The sequence below is a fragment of the Abrus precatorius genome, unplaced genomic scaffold, assembly GCF_003935025.1.
Source record: "Abrus precatorius isolate BTA unplaced genomic scaffold, Abrus_2018 Scaffold2, whole genome shotgun sequence".
Lineage (NCBI taxonomy): Eukaryota > Viridiplantae > Streptophyta > Magnoliopsida > Fabales > Fabaceae > Abrus > Abrus precatorius.
This window is the reverse complement of record NW_020874362.1, coordinates 1,282,145-1,298,531: the sequence shown is the minus strand read 5'-3', so window position 1 is coordinate 1,298,531 and position 16,387 is coordinate 1,282,145. Positions and strand designations below refer to the sequence as shown.

Sequence of the window (16,387 nt, the reverse complement as noted above, 5' to 3'; positions counted from 1 at the left end):
GGCAAGTATAAGGCAATTTTCATTCTAAATTCATCTACTTGACCAACTAGACTCTTAGGCTATGGAGACTAGAGAGGAATACAGTACTTATACTCGCATTCACGTCCTCGTCTCCATGCATTTTTATGGGTCTAGAACTGAGTCTCAAAATTAATAAAATATAAAGAATATGTACAAATGCCACTTCAAAAGAATTGTCAAAATCAACTAAAACTAGGTGGATCAAATAATTATATACCTAAAAATTCAAATCAAGAGGGTAAAAAATAAAAAGAAAGATGTAAAGAAGAATGAAAAGGTGATCAAAGGATATGAGGAAAAGGAAAGTTCTAATATCTTTGTTTCCCTATTCTCTCTTTATATTTACATTGCTTCAGGCAGGGTTTGCTCGAAGTCAAAAACCTCAAACATCAGACGTCTCACGTCACGTTTCCCATAAACAGCATATGAAAGCCCGTGAAGTGCCTGTTGAACAGCTGTTGCAACTGGATATCTCAGTCTATAGTTGCGATCATATGTGTCTTGAACCTTTTCAGAAAATATTACAAAACGGTGGAGATTTTTGGCCCTCAAACGTTTTCCACAGTACTTGTTCATAAGCAACCGGCGGTGCTTTTCTTGTAACCAGAGCCCTGGAGCATCTAAATGCTTCATCAACAATCTTTCAGCCATCACCAAATCCTTTACATAATTCCCAAAAAGATTTGAGAAAATTTTAGCATATGATATATCTAGGTATAAAACAAGAGTATTATTCCCTAAGTGCAATCAAATATACCTGTATCTTTTGGCCAAGGTATTCTAATCTTTCATAGCAAAATCGAGGATGATCAAATTTGTACTTTGATGGATGCAAGAAACATAGCTGTAATTCAACAAGAAATTTAATAGCGTCAGAACTAAAAATGGAAGCTAAGAAACCTTCAAGCTGATCTACTGACTTCACTTTTTCCATGGAAGGCTCCACGGCAATTCAAGAAAGTTGTAAAACACATTGATTATTTCCTAGTTAAACCATTAATATGCTAAATATTTGGGTGGTTTTAAGATGAACTTTGTTGAAATGAGGTGAACTGTGCACAGACAAACCAAGGATGTGATGCAGGCAATAGAAGCATGGTTATTATTTGTTCAGAGGTGAATCAAACACCCTTAACCCTGACCCTAGTATGTCAAGTAAATGTGTATGCGAGAACCAAATAGAGCAAAGTGAAAAGCAGAATGAGAGACAAGAATAGAGATACCTGCAAACCAAGTTCAAGCTCTATGTTCCTGGCTTTCGTAATTTCTGGAATTCTATCTGTCATTTCTAATGGATATCCAAGTATTTGCATAACCTGTGGTCTGCAATCATAATCCCATATATTTCCTCTAAACCGATGCATGCCTGGAGGAACACAAGCTCTGAACAGCCGTGGTTGTGCAAACAAGGCATCTGCAGGAGGCTGAATGTAGAGCAGTAAACATCATTGCTGTTCTCCAAATAACAACACATGCAAATTATATTGTAGGACAGGAGTTTTTCATGCACATTTGGAAACAAAGCAGAAGAACAATTTTGAATTATAATGAAGCAAGATTAGGTCTGAAAACCATCGTATGTATGCAAGATTTAATTCTTAATGCGCTAGGTTTTCAGAAACATAATACTGTGACACAAGATGTTTAGAGCTTGCCTTATACGCAGCCATATCTTGCCAGCTTATCTTGCCTTCAAATTCAGCAGATACATGATCTATATCTTCAAGCTGCCTACGCAATTTGGGCTGGCAATCCTCAGCATCTGGATCCATTCCAAAGACTTCAAATAGAACACGATACACTTCTGGCATCCCAAAACATAGATAGATTGCTCCAAACAAAGCCCAAAATACAGATCTACCAATATAATAACAAAAACAACACATTTCAGAAAGAGATTATTGGCAGAGACCCACTTCATTGATTAAGATGTCTCTACAATAAATGGATTAAATCAAACAAAAAATATATTATCATGAGAGAACAATCATCAATTTTTCTCTTTCCTTTCCTAGATTTTTCTTTGACAGTAAGCCACTCATACTTAATTATCACAAATCAAATTTTGCAGGTAGTTATTCATTTTGAAGCAACATATCATCAACATAATATTCAAATCAAAATTCCCTATTGTTCAAAGAATAACCTTATAGCAACTTACAAGCAACTAAAAACACAATGCGTTAACCTAATTAATCAATTGAATTTCACCATAGTGTTCATAACCAACAAGCAACAACACATGGAACTCACTTCACTGTTGCCTCTCTGTCCTTCCTCAACAACTTGTTCATATTATCAAAGGGGAATATCAAATTCTGGAAGCTCGCAGCCTTAATCCACGTAGGCAAGTTCCTCTTCCCAATCAACCCGAAAACCCGCTCCCTCATCGGAGCCGGCGACTCCCTCGTATACCTCTGCAAGTAAAACTCGGCGAACGCCAATTCAAGCACGTACTGTCCCAAAAAGTACAACCTGGAATGGCCGAACCGCACGTGCCGCGCCCCACTCCTCTCGCACGCGGGGTGCTGAAACGCCAGGTACAACAACGTGTCGAGCTGTTTGGCGGGGTTATCGTCATCCAAAGTCTCGGAGGGTTCGAGAGGGTACCCAAGAGCTTGTTTGGCTTCTAGAAGGTTCTGCTCGATCCACGCCTTGTCGATGTAGTTGAGACGCGAGAAAGGTAAGCATGAACTTAACAAGGGGAAGGAGTTGAGAGCGAGTTGGGGGCTGTTGAGGAACCTGTTGGCTAGTTTTTTGTCGTCTAGTGGGGGCGTTAGAATGGACCTTCTTGGGGGTGTTTTTCTCTTTGGGGATGGAGGGGGTCTCTTGCGTTCCGCTAGCTCTTTCAGGAGCCGCTGAGGACTGTTCTTTGGAAGCTCTTGTGAAGGGTCGATGGCTACCGCCAAAATGCGAAGGGGTTTGCGTGTGGGGTTTCGGGTTTTGGTGTGGATTTGGATTTGGATTGGGTTGGGAGTGAATGTGGATGAGAAAGAGAAGTTGTGTGGTGGTGGTTTTGGAGAGAGTGTGAAGGAAGAAGAAAGTTCCATCAGCAAGTGTTACTTGTGAGGAGCAATTTGTTCAAATCTTTGCAGGTGATGATGGGGTTTGAAAATTTAAATTACTGTTGATATGTGTTTCTGTGAGTTGAGAATGAGATATGATTCCATGGAGTGGATAATCCATCAAAGGGTTTTGGGCTCTGTGTTGGTTCAGACTTCAGGGTTTTGGGCTTTCATACGATATTGCTGACATTTGGATGATTTAGAGACCCTTGACCCAAAAAAGAAACGGATGATTTAGAGACCACGTGTTGGAATATAAGTTTGTGGGACTCTTTAGCAGTCTATTTTAAATTTATTTAATTTTACATTATTAACTTTATATAAAAATAATTTAATATCAGAAATATTATTATTTAAATATTATAATGAAATTATTTTAAATGTTTAATTATAATAAAAAGACATTTGTTTATTATTTATATAATAATAATAAAGTAAATAGTATATATCTTACTAATGTCTTAAGAACATTGTTTAAAGAATTATTAAATATTAATTATAAATATATATAGTAGAATGAATATTAAAATTTTTATAGAAGTAAGCACATTTTTATATATTTTTTTAAAAAATTGCACACACAAAATTTACACTTATAATAAATTATACTTTTATGCACGTTAAATAATAGTTGAAGTGATAAAAAATTGTAATAGGCAACTCCCACCTAATTTTTTTTTCCTTATCCAATTCGTTCATCTTCGAACGCGCTAAGCTACTTCGTTTAGTTCTTTCTTGAATAAAGGAAGAAAAATTCTCACATAAAGTTAGAGTCAACATATTGTTTGACACGGAATTGTTAAATGATGGTTGAATATAGTATTAGTAGCATATTTTGTATCTGATTGTTGGTATACATAAAAAAGATGCTCCTGCTATGCCCTAAACCTATCCAAGAATTTGTTCAGATTTTGACGTTGTTGGAAATCCCTGACTATTAATTTGGATCTCACACCCCTTGTGAGCAATCCGACAAGCATGACCAGTTACTTTAAGGCATGCATTCAAGTCCTTTATGCCTTTTATTTTGATTTGTTGTTTAGTGGGTAACCAAGTATCAGAGGCAATGGATTCATTGATTGGAAACTAAAATTATAGAAATGAAAGTCTTGCAGGGTATCCTCTAATTTGATGAATGACCATAAGATATATGTGCTACATTATTTGGATTGCCAATCCAACGAAAGGTCCATAGAAAAATCATCCGGTACTGATGATATGGATTTATATAAATGATCTTTGTGTGTGATGATTAGTCTGCATTCTAAAAGGGACCCTTATTGACTTATTATAGGTGATGAGGGAGCAAGATCATAAAAAATGTCTCTGATAGGTACCAGACCAAGTTGTTCACTATATTGGGAGTACCAATTGTTGCCGACGATATATCCTACCACTGCCTCGATCGGTACCTAAGCACCTTTATAACCTATATAAAAATAGGAAGCAAAACCCAGGCGCGCCATGGCATGGAAACTTCTTATTATTGCGGAGACCAAGGTAAATTTATCCCACCTAAATTTAATATAATAAATAATTTTATGTAAAAATATAATATTTTTATTTTGATTTTCTTAATTAATAATTTTCAAAAATCATACGAGCTTTTTTATTATAATGTAAGAATCACTAAAATATATCCTTACACATATCAAAATTCATACCCTGCATATAGTAGGATGGCGTGTTTAGGAAAAAAAAAAAAAGATTTATATTTTCGTATTTAGTATGTTTTTTGATGCACTAAGTACATCTCTCAATTAATTATTGAAGACTAATACTTTATTAGATAAAGAGACTGCAAGTTTAGGTTACTAATAATTATTTTTCATTAATATAGTTAAAAAAATCTTAATTAATATATTTAAAAAACCTAATTATTTAATAATTATGTTAAACTTTGTTAATCTTAATATATTTAATTTCTTTGAAAAAATAAATATTTAAAAGTACGTGTATGTTATCCTAATACCTTGGAAAAAAATGATTTAAAATAATGTCATAAAGTTTTGTGCTTGGAGAAAGTTCCATTGAAGAATTAGTCCCATGAGATTTTAGCTCCAACATGATTGATTTCCATGAAGGATATGAGTGCGCTAGATGGAAAAGAAAAAAAGTAATCAGTTAAAGAAAAACATTGTCCTCGACTCGTGGAGGATGTGATTCATATCCATCGTGTCGGTCAACCATTTTCTCCGTTGTCCGCTTTGACAATTTTGGATCAACATGTGTGTTTATTTCTGTATTTCAGAGTAACACACTTTTCCTTTGATTTTTACTTTTATTAGGTAATAATTTCCCTTCTTTTTTGGTCATAAAGTTTAGCACAATTAGATTGCGATCATAGGCAAGGCTTCACGCGAATGAAAACGCCAAACGGGTAACGGCATCTTTGTGACTTGAAGACTTTCCAAGTGGAAGAAAGACCACACCCCGTTAGACGACAATCAACGTGAAGCATTCTCATCCTTCACATTTTAAATCACTTAAAGCACACACCACAAAGCCATATTCACGCTTATATTTTGTAACTTCCAAAGTACCACTCATATTCCTTGTTGTCCCCTCACTGGGGTTGATTTTCTAATTTTCTTGCATGTAAGAAGACCCTACTTTGGGATTTCGTAAATCGTTGCTCCGGAATTAGTACTTGTTCAGTTCAGCAATAAAGTTTCAAAGCGATATAAAATAAACACTCTGCTTCCTTACCCTTCTGCCCTGAATAAAATATATAACCAAAAATATAGTAAGCTTAAATGAGATTTCAATTGGCTCTACATTTTTTCACTCTTTTTTGTGTTTTCAACTGTAAGGTAAATAAACTATAATGAGCTAGAAGTCTGTCTCTGACGTGGTGGACGTTGATCAAGAATCTACACCAGCCGCTTGTGACTTTGTTTCTGGAGCAGGAGGAGCTTATTTCTAGTGCCATGAAGAGAACAAGTGAATGGTATGCTTCTGATCTCAAATATTCTTTGGTGTCTCTCATGGCCAACTTTCTTGTGCAACTAACATTTATTAATGCTAACACTTTATTTTATGTAAGAAAAATTACTGAAAACCCGTGACTTGTACTACTTAATTTCAGGATTTTTCCTCATGAGTTTCCAAGTGATGTCACTGTTCAAGTTGGTGAAGCTTCCTTTTCGTTGCACAAGGTAGTGTGAAATAACCAATTCAAAGTTCAAACACGAACCCTTTGCTAAATACATAAAACTTATTAATTTGAGCACCATTATGGAGAATATCGATTTCTCGATTTCTAGTCCTTTGTAATTGTCAATAGGCTCTTTGACTAGGACATCATGCTATTTTTTTTTCTCGCCAATTCTTTGCTTTTTATCTATAACTAAAACTTAGATTAAGAAATAAGTATATTACTAATTAATCATTATTATTGTAGGTTACTGAATTCTTCTATATATCTTCTAATTTGATGTGCAGTTTCCTTTAATTTCAAAGTGTGGATACATAAGAAAACTGGTCTCAGAATCCAGCGATGCTGATGTTTCATTCATTGAACTCTATGATGTCCCTGGTGGAGCAGAAGCATTTGAACTAGCAGCAAAATTCTGCTATGGGATAAACTTCGAAATAAGCATTGAAAACATTGCAATGCTTAGGTGTGCGGCAGAGTATCTTGAGATGACAGAGGACTATTCAATTGGGAATTTAGTGGGAAGGAGTGATTCATACTTGAATGAAGTGGCACTTAACAGTATTGCTGGGGCTGTGTCTATCTTACATATGTCAGAACAACTCTTTCCATTTGCAGAGAAAGCGAAATTGGTGAGCCGGTGCATAGATGCCATTGCATTCATAGTTCCTAAGGAAAGTCAATTTTGTTCATCTAGAAGAAGAGATATTAGCAGTGATGGCTTGGGATGTCACCAAAAGCAAGTAGTTGATTGGTGGGTTGAAGATCTCACAGTTCTCAGAATTGACATTTTCCAAAGAGTTATAGTTGCAATGATGGCAAGAGGGTTTAAACAGTATGCTGTTGGTCCTATTGTAATGCTCTATGCACAGAAATCACTACGAGATTTGGTAAGACCCTTTCCTCAAAGATAGACAACAAATATAAATATTCTTTTATTTTTCAACTTGATGTATTCTCTATTTTTTTTTTATCATATTGCATCATTTGTTATTTTTTTTTATCTTTATCTAGTATTTTTTTTTTTTACCTTATTTCATTCTTTATCTTCTGTTTTTTTGTCATATTACTCATTACATTTTTTATATTTTTTATCTTATCCTTCATTGAGTATATACACTGATAAAGTATATATATTAATTTTTTATGCGGTTAATATGAATTCACCAAGTGATTGGAAAATATTAATTTGCGTTTTTTTTAAAAGTAAAAATTGTTAGTAGGGAAGTAAGCATGTTCTGTAAAATTATCATAACCGCTAGTTTTTTCTCTAGTAAAATACTTTTTATTATAATTAAATTTTAGAACTTATGATTAAAATTATTAGATAAATTTATTTTACTTTTATTTTATCATTAATCATATTAAATATAGAATTGTCTATTATAAATAAACATATCATATATAAAATTAATACATAAATAATCTTAAAATTACTTTTACTAATTTTTGTATAATTAATTATAAATACAATCAATTATTGAAGTAATAATTTTTTTCACAATTAATCAAAGCACACACTGAATCTTGGAACATTGTTTTTATGGAGCAGGAGATATTTGGGAAGGGTAGGAAGAAGATGGAACCACAAGAAGAGCACGAGAAGAGGGTTGTTATAGAGACACTAGTGAACCTTCTTCCAAGGGAGAAGAATGCAATGTCAGTGAGCTTTCTTTCTATGTTGCTTCGGGCAGCGACATATCTTGAGACAACTGTTGCTTGCAGGCTTCATTTGGAGAAGAGAATGGCCATGCAATTGGGACAAGCTGTTTTGGACGATCTTCTTATCCCTTCTTATTCATTTACGGGGAACACTTTGTTTGATGTAGATACAGTGCAGCGAATCATGATGTGTTACCTTGAATCTGAAATGGGAAATTATTCAGAATGTAGTGCAGATGATGAATACTTCTCTCCTTCACAAAAAGGTATTTACAGGGTTGGAAAGCTAATGGAGAACTACCTTGCGGAAATAGCTGCAGACAGAAATTTACCCGTTTCAAAGTTTATTAGTCTTGCTGAACTAATTCCTCAGCATGCTAGACCAACAGAAGATGGCATGTATAGAGCCGTAGACATTTATCTCAAGGTGCGCTTCTAAACTTTTTATATGCTCGTAACTTGTGCCATATATCACACAGTATCTTTTAATGATGTCGATTTTTTAGAAAAATGAGAAGAGAAGAAAAATAACTATGAGAAAATTGATGTGAGGAAAAGAGATAAAAAAGAACAGTGGATATAGAAATTATTATAAAAATTTATTATACGAATAACATATTTTTTTTGTGCTTTGCAAAATAATTCTATCTCTGATTTTTTTTTTATAAAAGTAGTTATTAATATTTTTTTAATTATAAAAAATACAGACTCGTTATAGATTAACAAGAGATTCACTTGTTATTTTAATATATAAGTCACTAATTTGACCATCTAATTCATAAATATTTTTAAAATGTAATTTATAAATTTTTTATTGATATTATAAATTGATTATTTATTTCTTATAAATGATTAGAAAAGTTAGTATTGGATTTCCGACTCTATAAAGCACATATACTAGGCTTCATTACATTTGAATTGGCTTTAGATATTGATGTTATCAGTGTAATTGGCACATGAGAAAATTGAACTTACAGTGGCACCATCGTTGAATTGAAGGATTTAATTCAAGTATTCCTCTAATATAAAATTCTTATACTTCACAATTGTCAGGCTCATCCTATTCTAAGTGACATGGAGAGAAAGAAAGTTTGCAGCGTAATGGATTGCCAGAGGTTATCACGAGAAGCATGTGCACACGCTGCTCAAAACGACAGGCTTCCGATCCAAACGGTGGTTCAAGTTATTTACCATGAACAGCAACGTCTTCGCGAAACCATGGACGGCAACGTAGGTTGGGATTCTCTATCGGCTCCAGAAAAGGTGAATGTATACTCCAATGAACTTAATCCAGTTTCAAATGAGATCTTCAGCTTAAGAAGAGAAAATGAAGAACTAAAATTAGAGATAGTGAAATTGAAAATGAAATTAAAAGAGATTGATAAATTTGCAATTAAATCAGCGTCAAGCACTCCTGTAATATATGCTTCACCTCCTGTTGGTAAGCCTCCTCTGCATCGAATATCATTTCTAAACTCAGTGTCCAAAAAACTTGGCCGTCTTTCTCCTTTTCCACGCGCCGATTCGGTCACAGCTCCTCCCAAAGGTCGCACAAAACCGGATAAGAATCGACGCCACTCCATATCCTAGAACTATTGCCACAGGTTCTTTCATGTTTTCAGAGGCTTGTAAACAGAACTAGCCTTTCCTAGTTTTGCTTTAGTGTTTTACTCATGCAAACATCAAGAACTTTAAATGTATTTATTATAGGGTGATAAAAATAACAGAATTTCTCAGTCATTGCTTGCATTTCAGTCTAGCTGGAGAGGGGCGATAATAATGTTTTCCTACGAAAATAAGAAAAAAAAATATTTTTTTTAAGTATATGTCCACTGCACAAATATAAAATTAATATATATTTTTTTATTAAAAACAATATTATTTAACGTCATTAATATATTAAATTTTGTAATATTGGGTGACTTTTAATAAAAATTGACTGTAGATAAATTCTTGTTATGTATTTTTGAAAACACATGAATGAAAAAAATCAATTTATCATCCGTATTTATTCCAAAAAACTAGTGTTATTGTTAGAAACAGATTGTGTCTAATTCATTGCCAAAATTTAGTGAAAAAAATTATTATCTCAACCTTATAAACAATATTCTGGTCATATTTTTACTTAAAACAGGACATTTTAATATTTCCTATTCATCATGTGCACAAGTAATTCTAAAATCTTATATTTACCAGCATTTTTATTCTTGGCAAGCAACAAATAAAGGCATAGATTGGACAATGTGAAAGATTTTCATTTTATTCAGTCATTAAAAGTGTAATATCATAGCTACTTACTAAATATTCAAATACTTGTAATTCTGTCTGTGATGAAGGAAAAAGAAAGAATCCGTTTTTTGCTTGCAGTATCAGCAAAGCAGGAAAAATTAAACAGAAATTGAATCAAGGATTATTGATAAAATTTTGAAAAAAGAGCACAATTTTATGAATGAGTTTAGAAACATTGGGCTGGTCAAATTGTAACAATACAGCGACACTACATCTTTCCAACGACCATAAGATACCAGGAAGAATACAATATTCGATAACAGCAGTTAGTGGGGTCCGTCTTTGAATTATTGAGTCCTTTGGGATAGATAAGCTTTTGGAAAGGTAAATAGATCAAGCGGACAGCCTAGCAGTGTTCGTTTTGATGTTTGAGCCTAATCATACCATCTAACAAAGAAAGAGATCACCGTTTGGTTTCAATGCATGCATATTCTAAGGGCATTATAAATGTAGTAGCAGTAATATGTGTATATATATATATATATATTGGGACAGACCTAACCTAAACATGTTAAAAGATGTTTTAATATTAGCTAGAGAATCTGCTGTCCATCTGATGGCAGACAGATACTGGATCTCCAACTTCTTGTTGGCTAGTATGTACGCGGTGATGATATGTCAGTGATGGATGGAAAATAAATTAGACTGGGGAGAGAGAAAAAAACAATCTTTTACATAAACAATTCTACCTCTGATTCTGTATACAGGTACATCATCCTCTTAAATAATTAAGAATTTAGTTAGTGATATTAAATTTGTTAGAAATTTATATTATTTTTTAAAACATATTCTTAAAATTATTAAAATTTCTTTTTTAATATTTTTTGTCTAATTAATATGTGTCCCCTTAAGTATTTATGACTAGTGATTCTCTTGTATCCTTATGAGAGAGAATTCAACAAATTAATTTACTAAATTTATTGTTTTTTAACTAAAAAAATTATTGAGTTCTTAAGGATCTTTTTTATTAAAAAAACAATGCACCAAATAACTAGGAGGGGTATTATAAATTTAATCAAATGATCCTATTTGCATTGATCCTCCTCCTCTCGCTCATTATAGGTTTGAAGGGTTTGATTCCTTTGAAAGCACAATTTATTATCATTAGCAGTGGGAATGGACTGCAGCAACGCGATACTTTAGTAAAACACAACTGGGTTCAATTGCTTTAGAAAAATATATTGGGAGGAACAACTCACTCTGTTGGGAATTAGGATGTACAATTTTTTAGTCATATTATGGAAAAATTGATATCTAAAATTTCTTCTTTGAAAGGATGAATTGAATGTGGGAATCTAATTAAAATCTAATATCTCATTTCCCTTCAGATAAAGTGCTAAATAGTTGAATTTGTAAGCTCTACATATAGTAGTTATCCACCGTAATCTATGGAAGGATGATTGTCTGTCAAGGAATGTGAATAATTGCAGGACAAAAGAAATATCAGTGGCATGTGATTTGGGAATAGTACTGGGCTTAGGCACCAGGGGAAAAAGTGATCTTATCCGAGACACATCAAATCCCACCACACATGATAACTTGGCAGAACATTCACCAAAAACATCATTCACAAAGTTAGTCTTGACTCAAAAACAGAAATATAAATATATCACATTGACCTTAGATATATTTTTTTTAGGTAATGTTCAGATTCCACACTTGAAAAAGCCAAGGTGACTGTTTTAATCTCTCTTGTCTTAATTGTTCTTCAATGTCATAACTGTTTCTAATTCCACTCTGGCACCCTGAGGTTGAATCCGGCACCTGGACAAGGCGTACTATGTTACCACTGGATTCTTCTCTTGTTGCATTACTGCTATGACATCTTGTCTTGTTCATATGGCTGGATCCAGTGGAAGAAGAGGACAAGCTATGTCCTGAATCTGAAGTCAGTGGTGTCTCAACTTTCTTCCTACGGTTGTAACTTGAGGGGCCTAATGTCAGCTCAATCTCAGTCTCATCTATCATCTCTAGCACCCCATCATCTGATTCTGCTATGCGTTCCTCTGCGGGCCTTTCAAGGTCAAATTTCATTTTAGGCTTTTCTTGTGCACCTCTATGGTTAGCATTTTGAGTGAAACCAATTGCATTCCTGAAGTACCACCCTTGTTCACTTATTTCAATACCTCTTCTAGCTTCCACATTTTGCATCAGTATCTTTTGAATCCGATACAAACGATGAAGTTCATATACCTGTTTAAAAAAATTCTTAGGATTTTCAGCCTATATTAGTCCTTATTGAAGAAGAATATGAATAGAAAGAGAGAAGTACCTGCTCTTTGAAAGTTTCTTCATGTTTCAACATGGCCATCCTCATGTATTCTTTGTCACAAGATCTTACAAGCTTTTCCATCCGTGATCTATATAGCTTTTTCCAAGGTGAACTAACTTTGAAGCAATGATGCAAAGTTGACTCTTCTTTGAAGGAAATTTGTACTCAGATGTGGATCTTCATGATCTGACTCCACCTTCATATAAGTTATATATATCAGAGATAAGCTTAAATGAGGAGAGTTGAGACAGGATGTAGTTGATCAATGAAAAGTTTTTATATAGAAAATCGGATGGTTCAACGAAAGCATGGCTACAATGGCCTTGAAATACTAATGCAAAATGATGGCATCAACTTTCTTTTTGTATAATTTGTCTGTTCCCTTGCTTGCTCTCCTTCCAAAACTTTGGACCACATTTGAATGAACCCCAGCAAAAAAATATCTTCCGACACCTTTATCAGTTGAATTTTCCTACCATAATAATAGCTTCTCATACAAACACACGCATGATGTCATTATTCATGTTATCTTTTCAATTATTGCAATATTTAAATACATGACCAAGGCTACATTTTTCTCTCCTTTTCATATACCCAGTTTAAAAAGAATGCTTGAAGAAGCAATATCATTATAGTTAGGGCCATTAGGAAACCCATTAACTTGAATTTTTTAATCCTTGCACTTTCCTTTCTCGGTCATGGTATCTTCTACAATAATTAATTTTTGCTTTTCATAATGATTTTTTTCTTTGTTAAACTATCTGCAGACAACCATCTCTATTACTCTAGAGATGTAAAGGAATGAATGATTGAGACAATGCTTTTGCATAATTTTTTAGGATGAATTAAGGTTCCCAGCAAGTGCCTGGCATTATGCCAAAGCATATTCGTCGTGCATGAGATAGCAGACGCTCACCTTTCAAACTTTCAAAATATTTCTTAAGGCTTCCATTTTTGTTCTATTCCCTCCCTACAATCTAATATTTCAATTTGCAACCACACATTAAACCTTCACACCAATGAGATGACATAAATCCCAAACTTGTATCACCATATCATCTTTAATACACAGTAGAGACACTTTGTAGCACGCTCATTAAAGTTATGCAAACTCACCCCCACCCCCAAAAATAATAACTATGAAATATAGAAATATGAAACAAAATTTGCAGGCCAAAAAAGGGAAGAAAGTGGGGGCTCTGTATCAGTTTAAAAAATCAGCATGTAAATTTAAACAAGAATCACAAGACAGGAAACCCTTGAATTCCAATGCAAAAGATTATGAGAAATAGAATATAGTTTCTAACCTGCAAGAATTCAATTAGCCAAGGACAGCAAAATTTTCTGCTGAACAAGAAGACAACAGAACAAAAGGAGATCACAGAATGAAAGGCAAGAAGCTCCTCCTTTTACAACCCAACTTAAGCGACAACATTGTTTAAGTTGATGAAGACTCTGCTAATATGCTCTCACATTCCCCATCAGCCTCGTCAGATATACTGTTGGGGATTAAATAGAATACTACAATATAATAGAACTGTTGAGAATTTAAGATTCTCTCTTAAAGACACAGAAACCGAAGTGCTATTGCATGAGGTTAGAGGCATGCCAAACAAATCCCAGTGTCTTGACCAATGTGATTCAAGTTTTGTGGAGGAGATGCCTGAGACAGGTCCAGCAATGCGGATATATTAAATTAACAGTAAAGAAAGGAAGATGAATAAATATATATAAGTATTATAAGCACTATTTAGAATTATATTATTGTTGAGGATCACAAGGCCTTGGTTTGCTCAAGACAAATCATCACCAGAACAGCTTAGCCTGCTGAGGTGAATCACATGCACCTAAAATTTCTCTGTCATAAAATAGTTGTCTCAGTTGTAGTAATAATAATATACAAATTGCACATGACTATATGTTATTGTATAATTGAAGCGTGCCTATAATATGAAGGTGCTTAAGGTGGCATCTTCTCTGCGCCGACAGATCGATCCTGACCGTACGATTAGAGGGTATCTCTCGCAGTTGTTCAAACTAGTAACTGCCCTCAGGATCTCAAATCCAACCATAGGTTTTCAGTTTTCACATATAAAAAACGGGGACACAAAATCATGGGTTCATCCCATCCTAATTCTTTTGTTTGATTCCGTAACATTGATGTAGCAAGGAGTGAATCATCAATTATGGATGTTTCGTACCCGTGCTATGCAAAAATAGGTGCAATATGCTATTTGATGGGTTTTTCGGCATTACTCGGTATAGACCCGTGGCAATGATTATAGATGTTAACTGGCCATGTGGGTGCAATGCTATGTTAATGGATATATTTTAATTTAGAAACTGTTGTGCATACAATTCGGGTAATATGTGTACGAAAATCCATATACATATAATAATACGTATTAGATTAGATCCATGTGTACCCTCACCCTTATCAACATGACCGCATGCTTGTGAGGCTAAGCTTCTCTCTCTTTTAGAAGTGTACATTATTATATTATATTATATAAATATGCAATAGAAGAAAAATAATTAAAAAAGAAGAGCTAGAGAGAGGGAGTTAAATGGACGTGGAGTGGAAGCACGCGTTGCCGGGGCTAGAAGGTGCATTCTTATGGGGTGGTGGGTCCTTTGAGTAGCAGAAAAAGGCTGACCTGTTTACGGGCTTGTGTTTTTATTCGGTCCCATTTGAATTGGAAATTCAACGACAACAACGAACACTGGAAAACCAATATTATGATAAAAGGAAACCGTGACAATACTTGTAAACTTTATTAAATTGCAGAGAAAATCATACTTGAATAACTTACCAACTCTTTTGAGCATACATAATTCTCATAGTTCTCACCAATGTAAGATCATTTAAAGATGTTTCACTTAGTTTTTGTTTAAAGAAAACAAGTGATCTCTTTTCTTGTATCAAAAGAGCTCTAATATCATATCCAGAAATATCATATTTAATTTATTAAAAATATCAAAATTAGATAATTTTAGAATAAGTACAATATGTTGTTTTTCTTTCTAACAGACTAAAAACCTTTTCTGATTATCTTAATTAATTTTTTGATACTACTAAAATCTTTAACAAACTTCCTATGCAAATTAAACTGAGACTTCTTAACTTCACTAATCGACTGATGTTTAGGCCATTCTAAGATCACTGTAGCCTTCTCTTAATTAACTTAAACAACTTATGGGCTAACAATATATTTTGAGAAGGTAATTGTACTGGTGCAAAAGCAAAAAATTTAAAGGTTACTAAACAACTTTTCTTTTCTTAAAACATTAATATTAACTTTTAGATGCAATAAATCTTCTCGATTATTCACATAAACTACAATGTCATCCAAATAAATAATAATAAATTTACCTATGAATATTTGTAAAACATGAGCTATTAGTCTCATAAAAATATCAGTCACGTTAGTTAAACTAAAAGATATAACTAAGCATTCCTATAAATTATATTATATTATAAATGTTATTTTCTATTCTTCACTAATTCTCATCTTAATTTAAAAGAAACTAAATTTTAGATTAATCTTTAAAAATATAAAATATATGGGTACAAAATATATCTTGTTCACATTGGTGCAAAGTCCATTATCCATAATGACATTACAGAACTTGTTATCAAGTAAACAATGAGTATGAAATAGGTTATCATGGTGTTCTGCATACTCATCATGTTTACCTAGTACACTTAATCTTGTGTTGAACAACTAACACTTCACCTCTACCATACTTTACGTCACTATCATATTTTTAAAAGTGAAATAATATTATCACTTAGATCATCCTTTCTTTTATTATTAGATGATTTAACATCTTTATCGTGTCTTATGATCATAACTTTTTTTATTAAGACATTGAAATGTCATATGACTATGTGCTAGGAACTTGGAATAATTTAATTTC

General features: G+C 33.5%; 3 protein-coding genes across 7 annotated transcripts; 1 reads left to right on the top strand and 2 right to left on the bottom strand.

Annotated features, from left to right (window-relative positions):
- Positions 1–3,257, bottom strand: LOC113858394 (ribonuclease III domain-containing protein RNC1, chloroplastic-like). Of its 4 annotated transcripts, none has more exons than XM_027491041.1 (5): positions 2,275–3,257; positions 1,677–1,878; positions 1,245–1,445; positions 779–865; positions 1–681 (listed from the first exon to the last, which is right to left on the bottom strand). In XM_027491041.1, the coding sequence occupies exons 1-5, from the start codon at positions 3,069–3,071 to the stop codon at positions 364–366; spliced, it is 1,605 nt and encodes a 534-aa protein (XP_027346842.1). In that variant the 5' UTR covers positions 3,072–3,257; the 3' UTR covers positions 1–363. The 4 variants fall into 4 exon arrangements, with proteins under 4 accessions (XP_027346842.1, XP_027346844.1, XP_027346843.1 ...); XM_027491043.1 differs by having other exon boundaries at positions 142–681; positions 1,245–1,435; positions 2,275–2,529; XM_027491042.1 differs by having other exon boundaries at positions 326–681; positions 1,659–1,878; positions 2,275–3,162.
- Positions 3,258–5,491: 2,234 nt separating this feature from the next.
- Positions 5,492–10,238, top strand: LOC113858731 (BTB/POZ domain-containing protein SR1IP1-like). The gene is made up of 5 exons (XM_027491466.1): positions 5,492–6,036; positions 6,175–6,244; positions 6,531–7,133; positions 7,796–8,332; positions 8,959–10,238. The coding sequence occupies exons 1-5, from the start codon at positions 6,017–6,019 to the stop codon at positions 9,493–9,495; spliced, it is 1,767 nt and encodes a 588-aa protein (XP_027347267.1). The 5' UTR covers positions 5,492–6,016; the 3' UTR covers positions 9,496–10,238.
- A 1,056-nt stretch (positions 10,239–11,294) lies between these two features.
- Positions 11,295–14,364, bottom strand: LOC113857878. Of its 2 annotated transcripts, none has more exons than XM_027490133.1 (3): positions 13,774–14,364; positions 12,467–12,662; positions 11,295–12,387 (listed from the first exon to the last, which is right to left on the bottom strand). In XM_027490133.1, exons 2-3 carry the CDS (start codon positions 12,545–12,547, stop codon positions 11,830–11,832), a joined length of 639 nt encoding a protein of 212 aa, XP_027345934.1. In that variant the 5' UTR covers positions 12,548–12,662; positions 13,774–14,364; the 3' UTR covers positions 11,295–11,829. The 2 variants fall into 2 exon arrangements, with proteins under 2 accessions (XP_027345934.1, XP_027345933.1); XM_027490132.1 differs by having other exon boundaries at positions 12,467–12,652.
- Positions 14,365–16,387: the final 2,023 nt, after the last annotated feature.

Bases quoted from the DNA above. Each gene is read 5' to 3' on its own strand.
- LOC113858731 (XM_027491466.1), top strand. From the start codon at position 6,017: ATGAAGAGAACAAGTGAATG. The intron at 6,037-6,174 runs GTATGCTTCTGA...ACTTAATTTCAG, and splicing joins ATGAAGAGAACAAGTGAATG to GATTTTTCCTCATGAGTTTC. The intron at 6,245-6,530 runs GTAGTGTGAAAT...TTTGATGTGCAG, and splicing joins CTTCCTTTTCGTTGCACAAG to TTTCCTTTAATTTCAAAGTG.
- LOC113858394 (XM_027491040.1), bottom strand. From the start codon at position 3,071: ATGGAACTTTCTTCTTCCTTCACACTCTCTCCAAAACCACCACCACAC. The intron at 900-1,230 runs GTCTCTCATTCT...TTCCATTTTTAG, and splicing joins TTGCAGGTATCTCTATTCTT to TTCTGACGCTATTAAATTTC. The intron at 682-778 runs GTATATTTGATT...AATTATGTAAAG, and splicing joins ACCTTGGCCAAAAGATACAG to GATTTGGTGATGGCTGAAAG.
- LOC113857878 (XM_027490133.1), bottom strand. From the start codon at position 12,547: ATGGAAAAGCTTGTAAGATCTTGTGACAAAGAATACATGAGGATGGCC. The intron at 12,388-12,466 runs GTACTTCTCTCT...TTTTTTAAACAG, and splicing joins AAGAAACTTTCAAAGAGCAG to GTATATGAACTTCATCGTTT.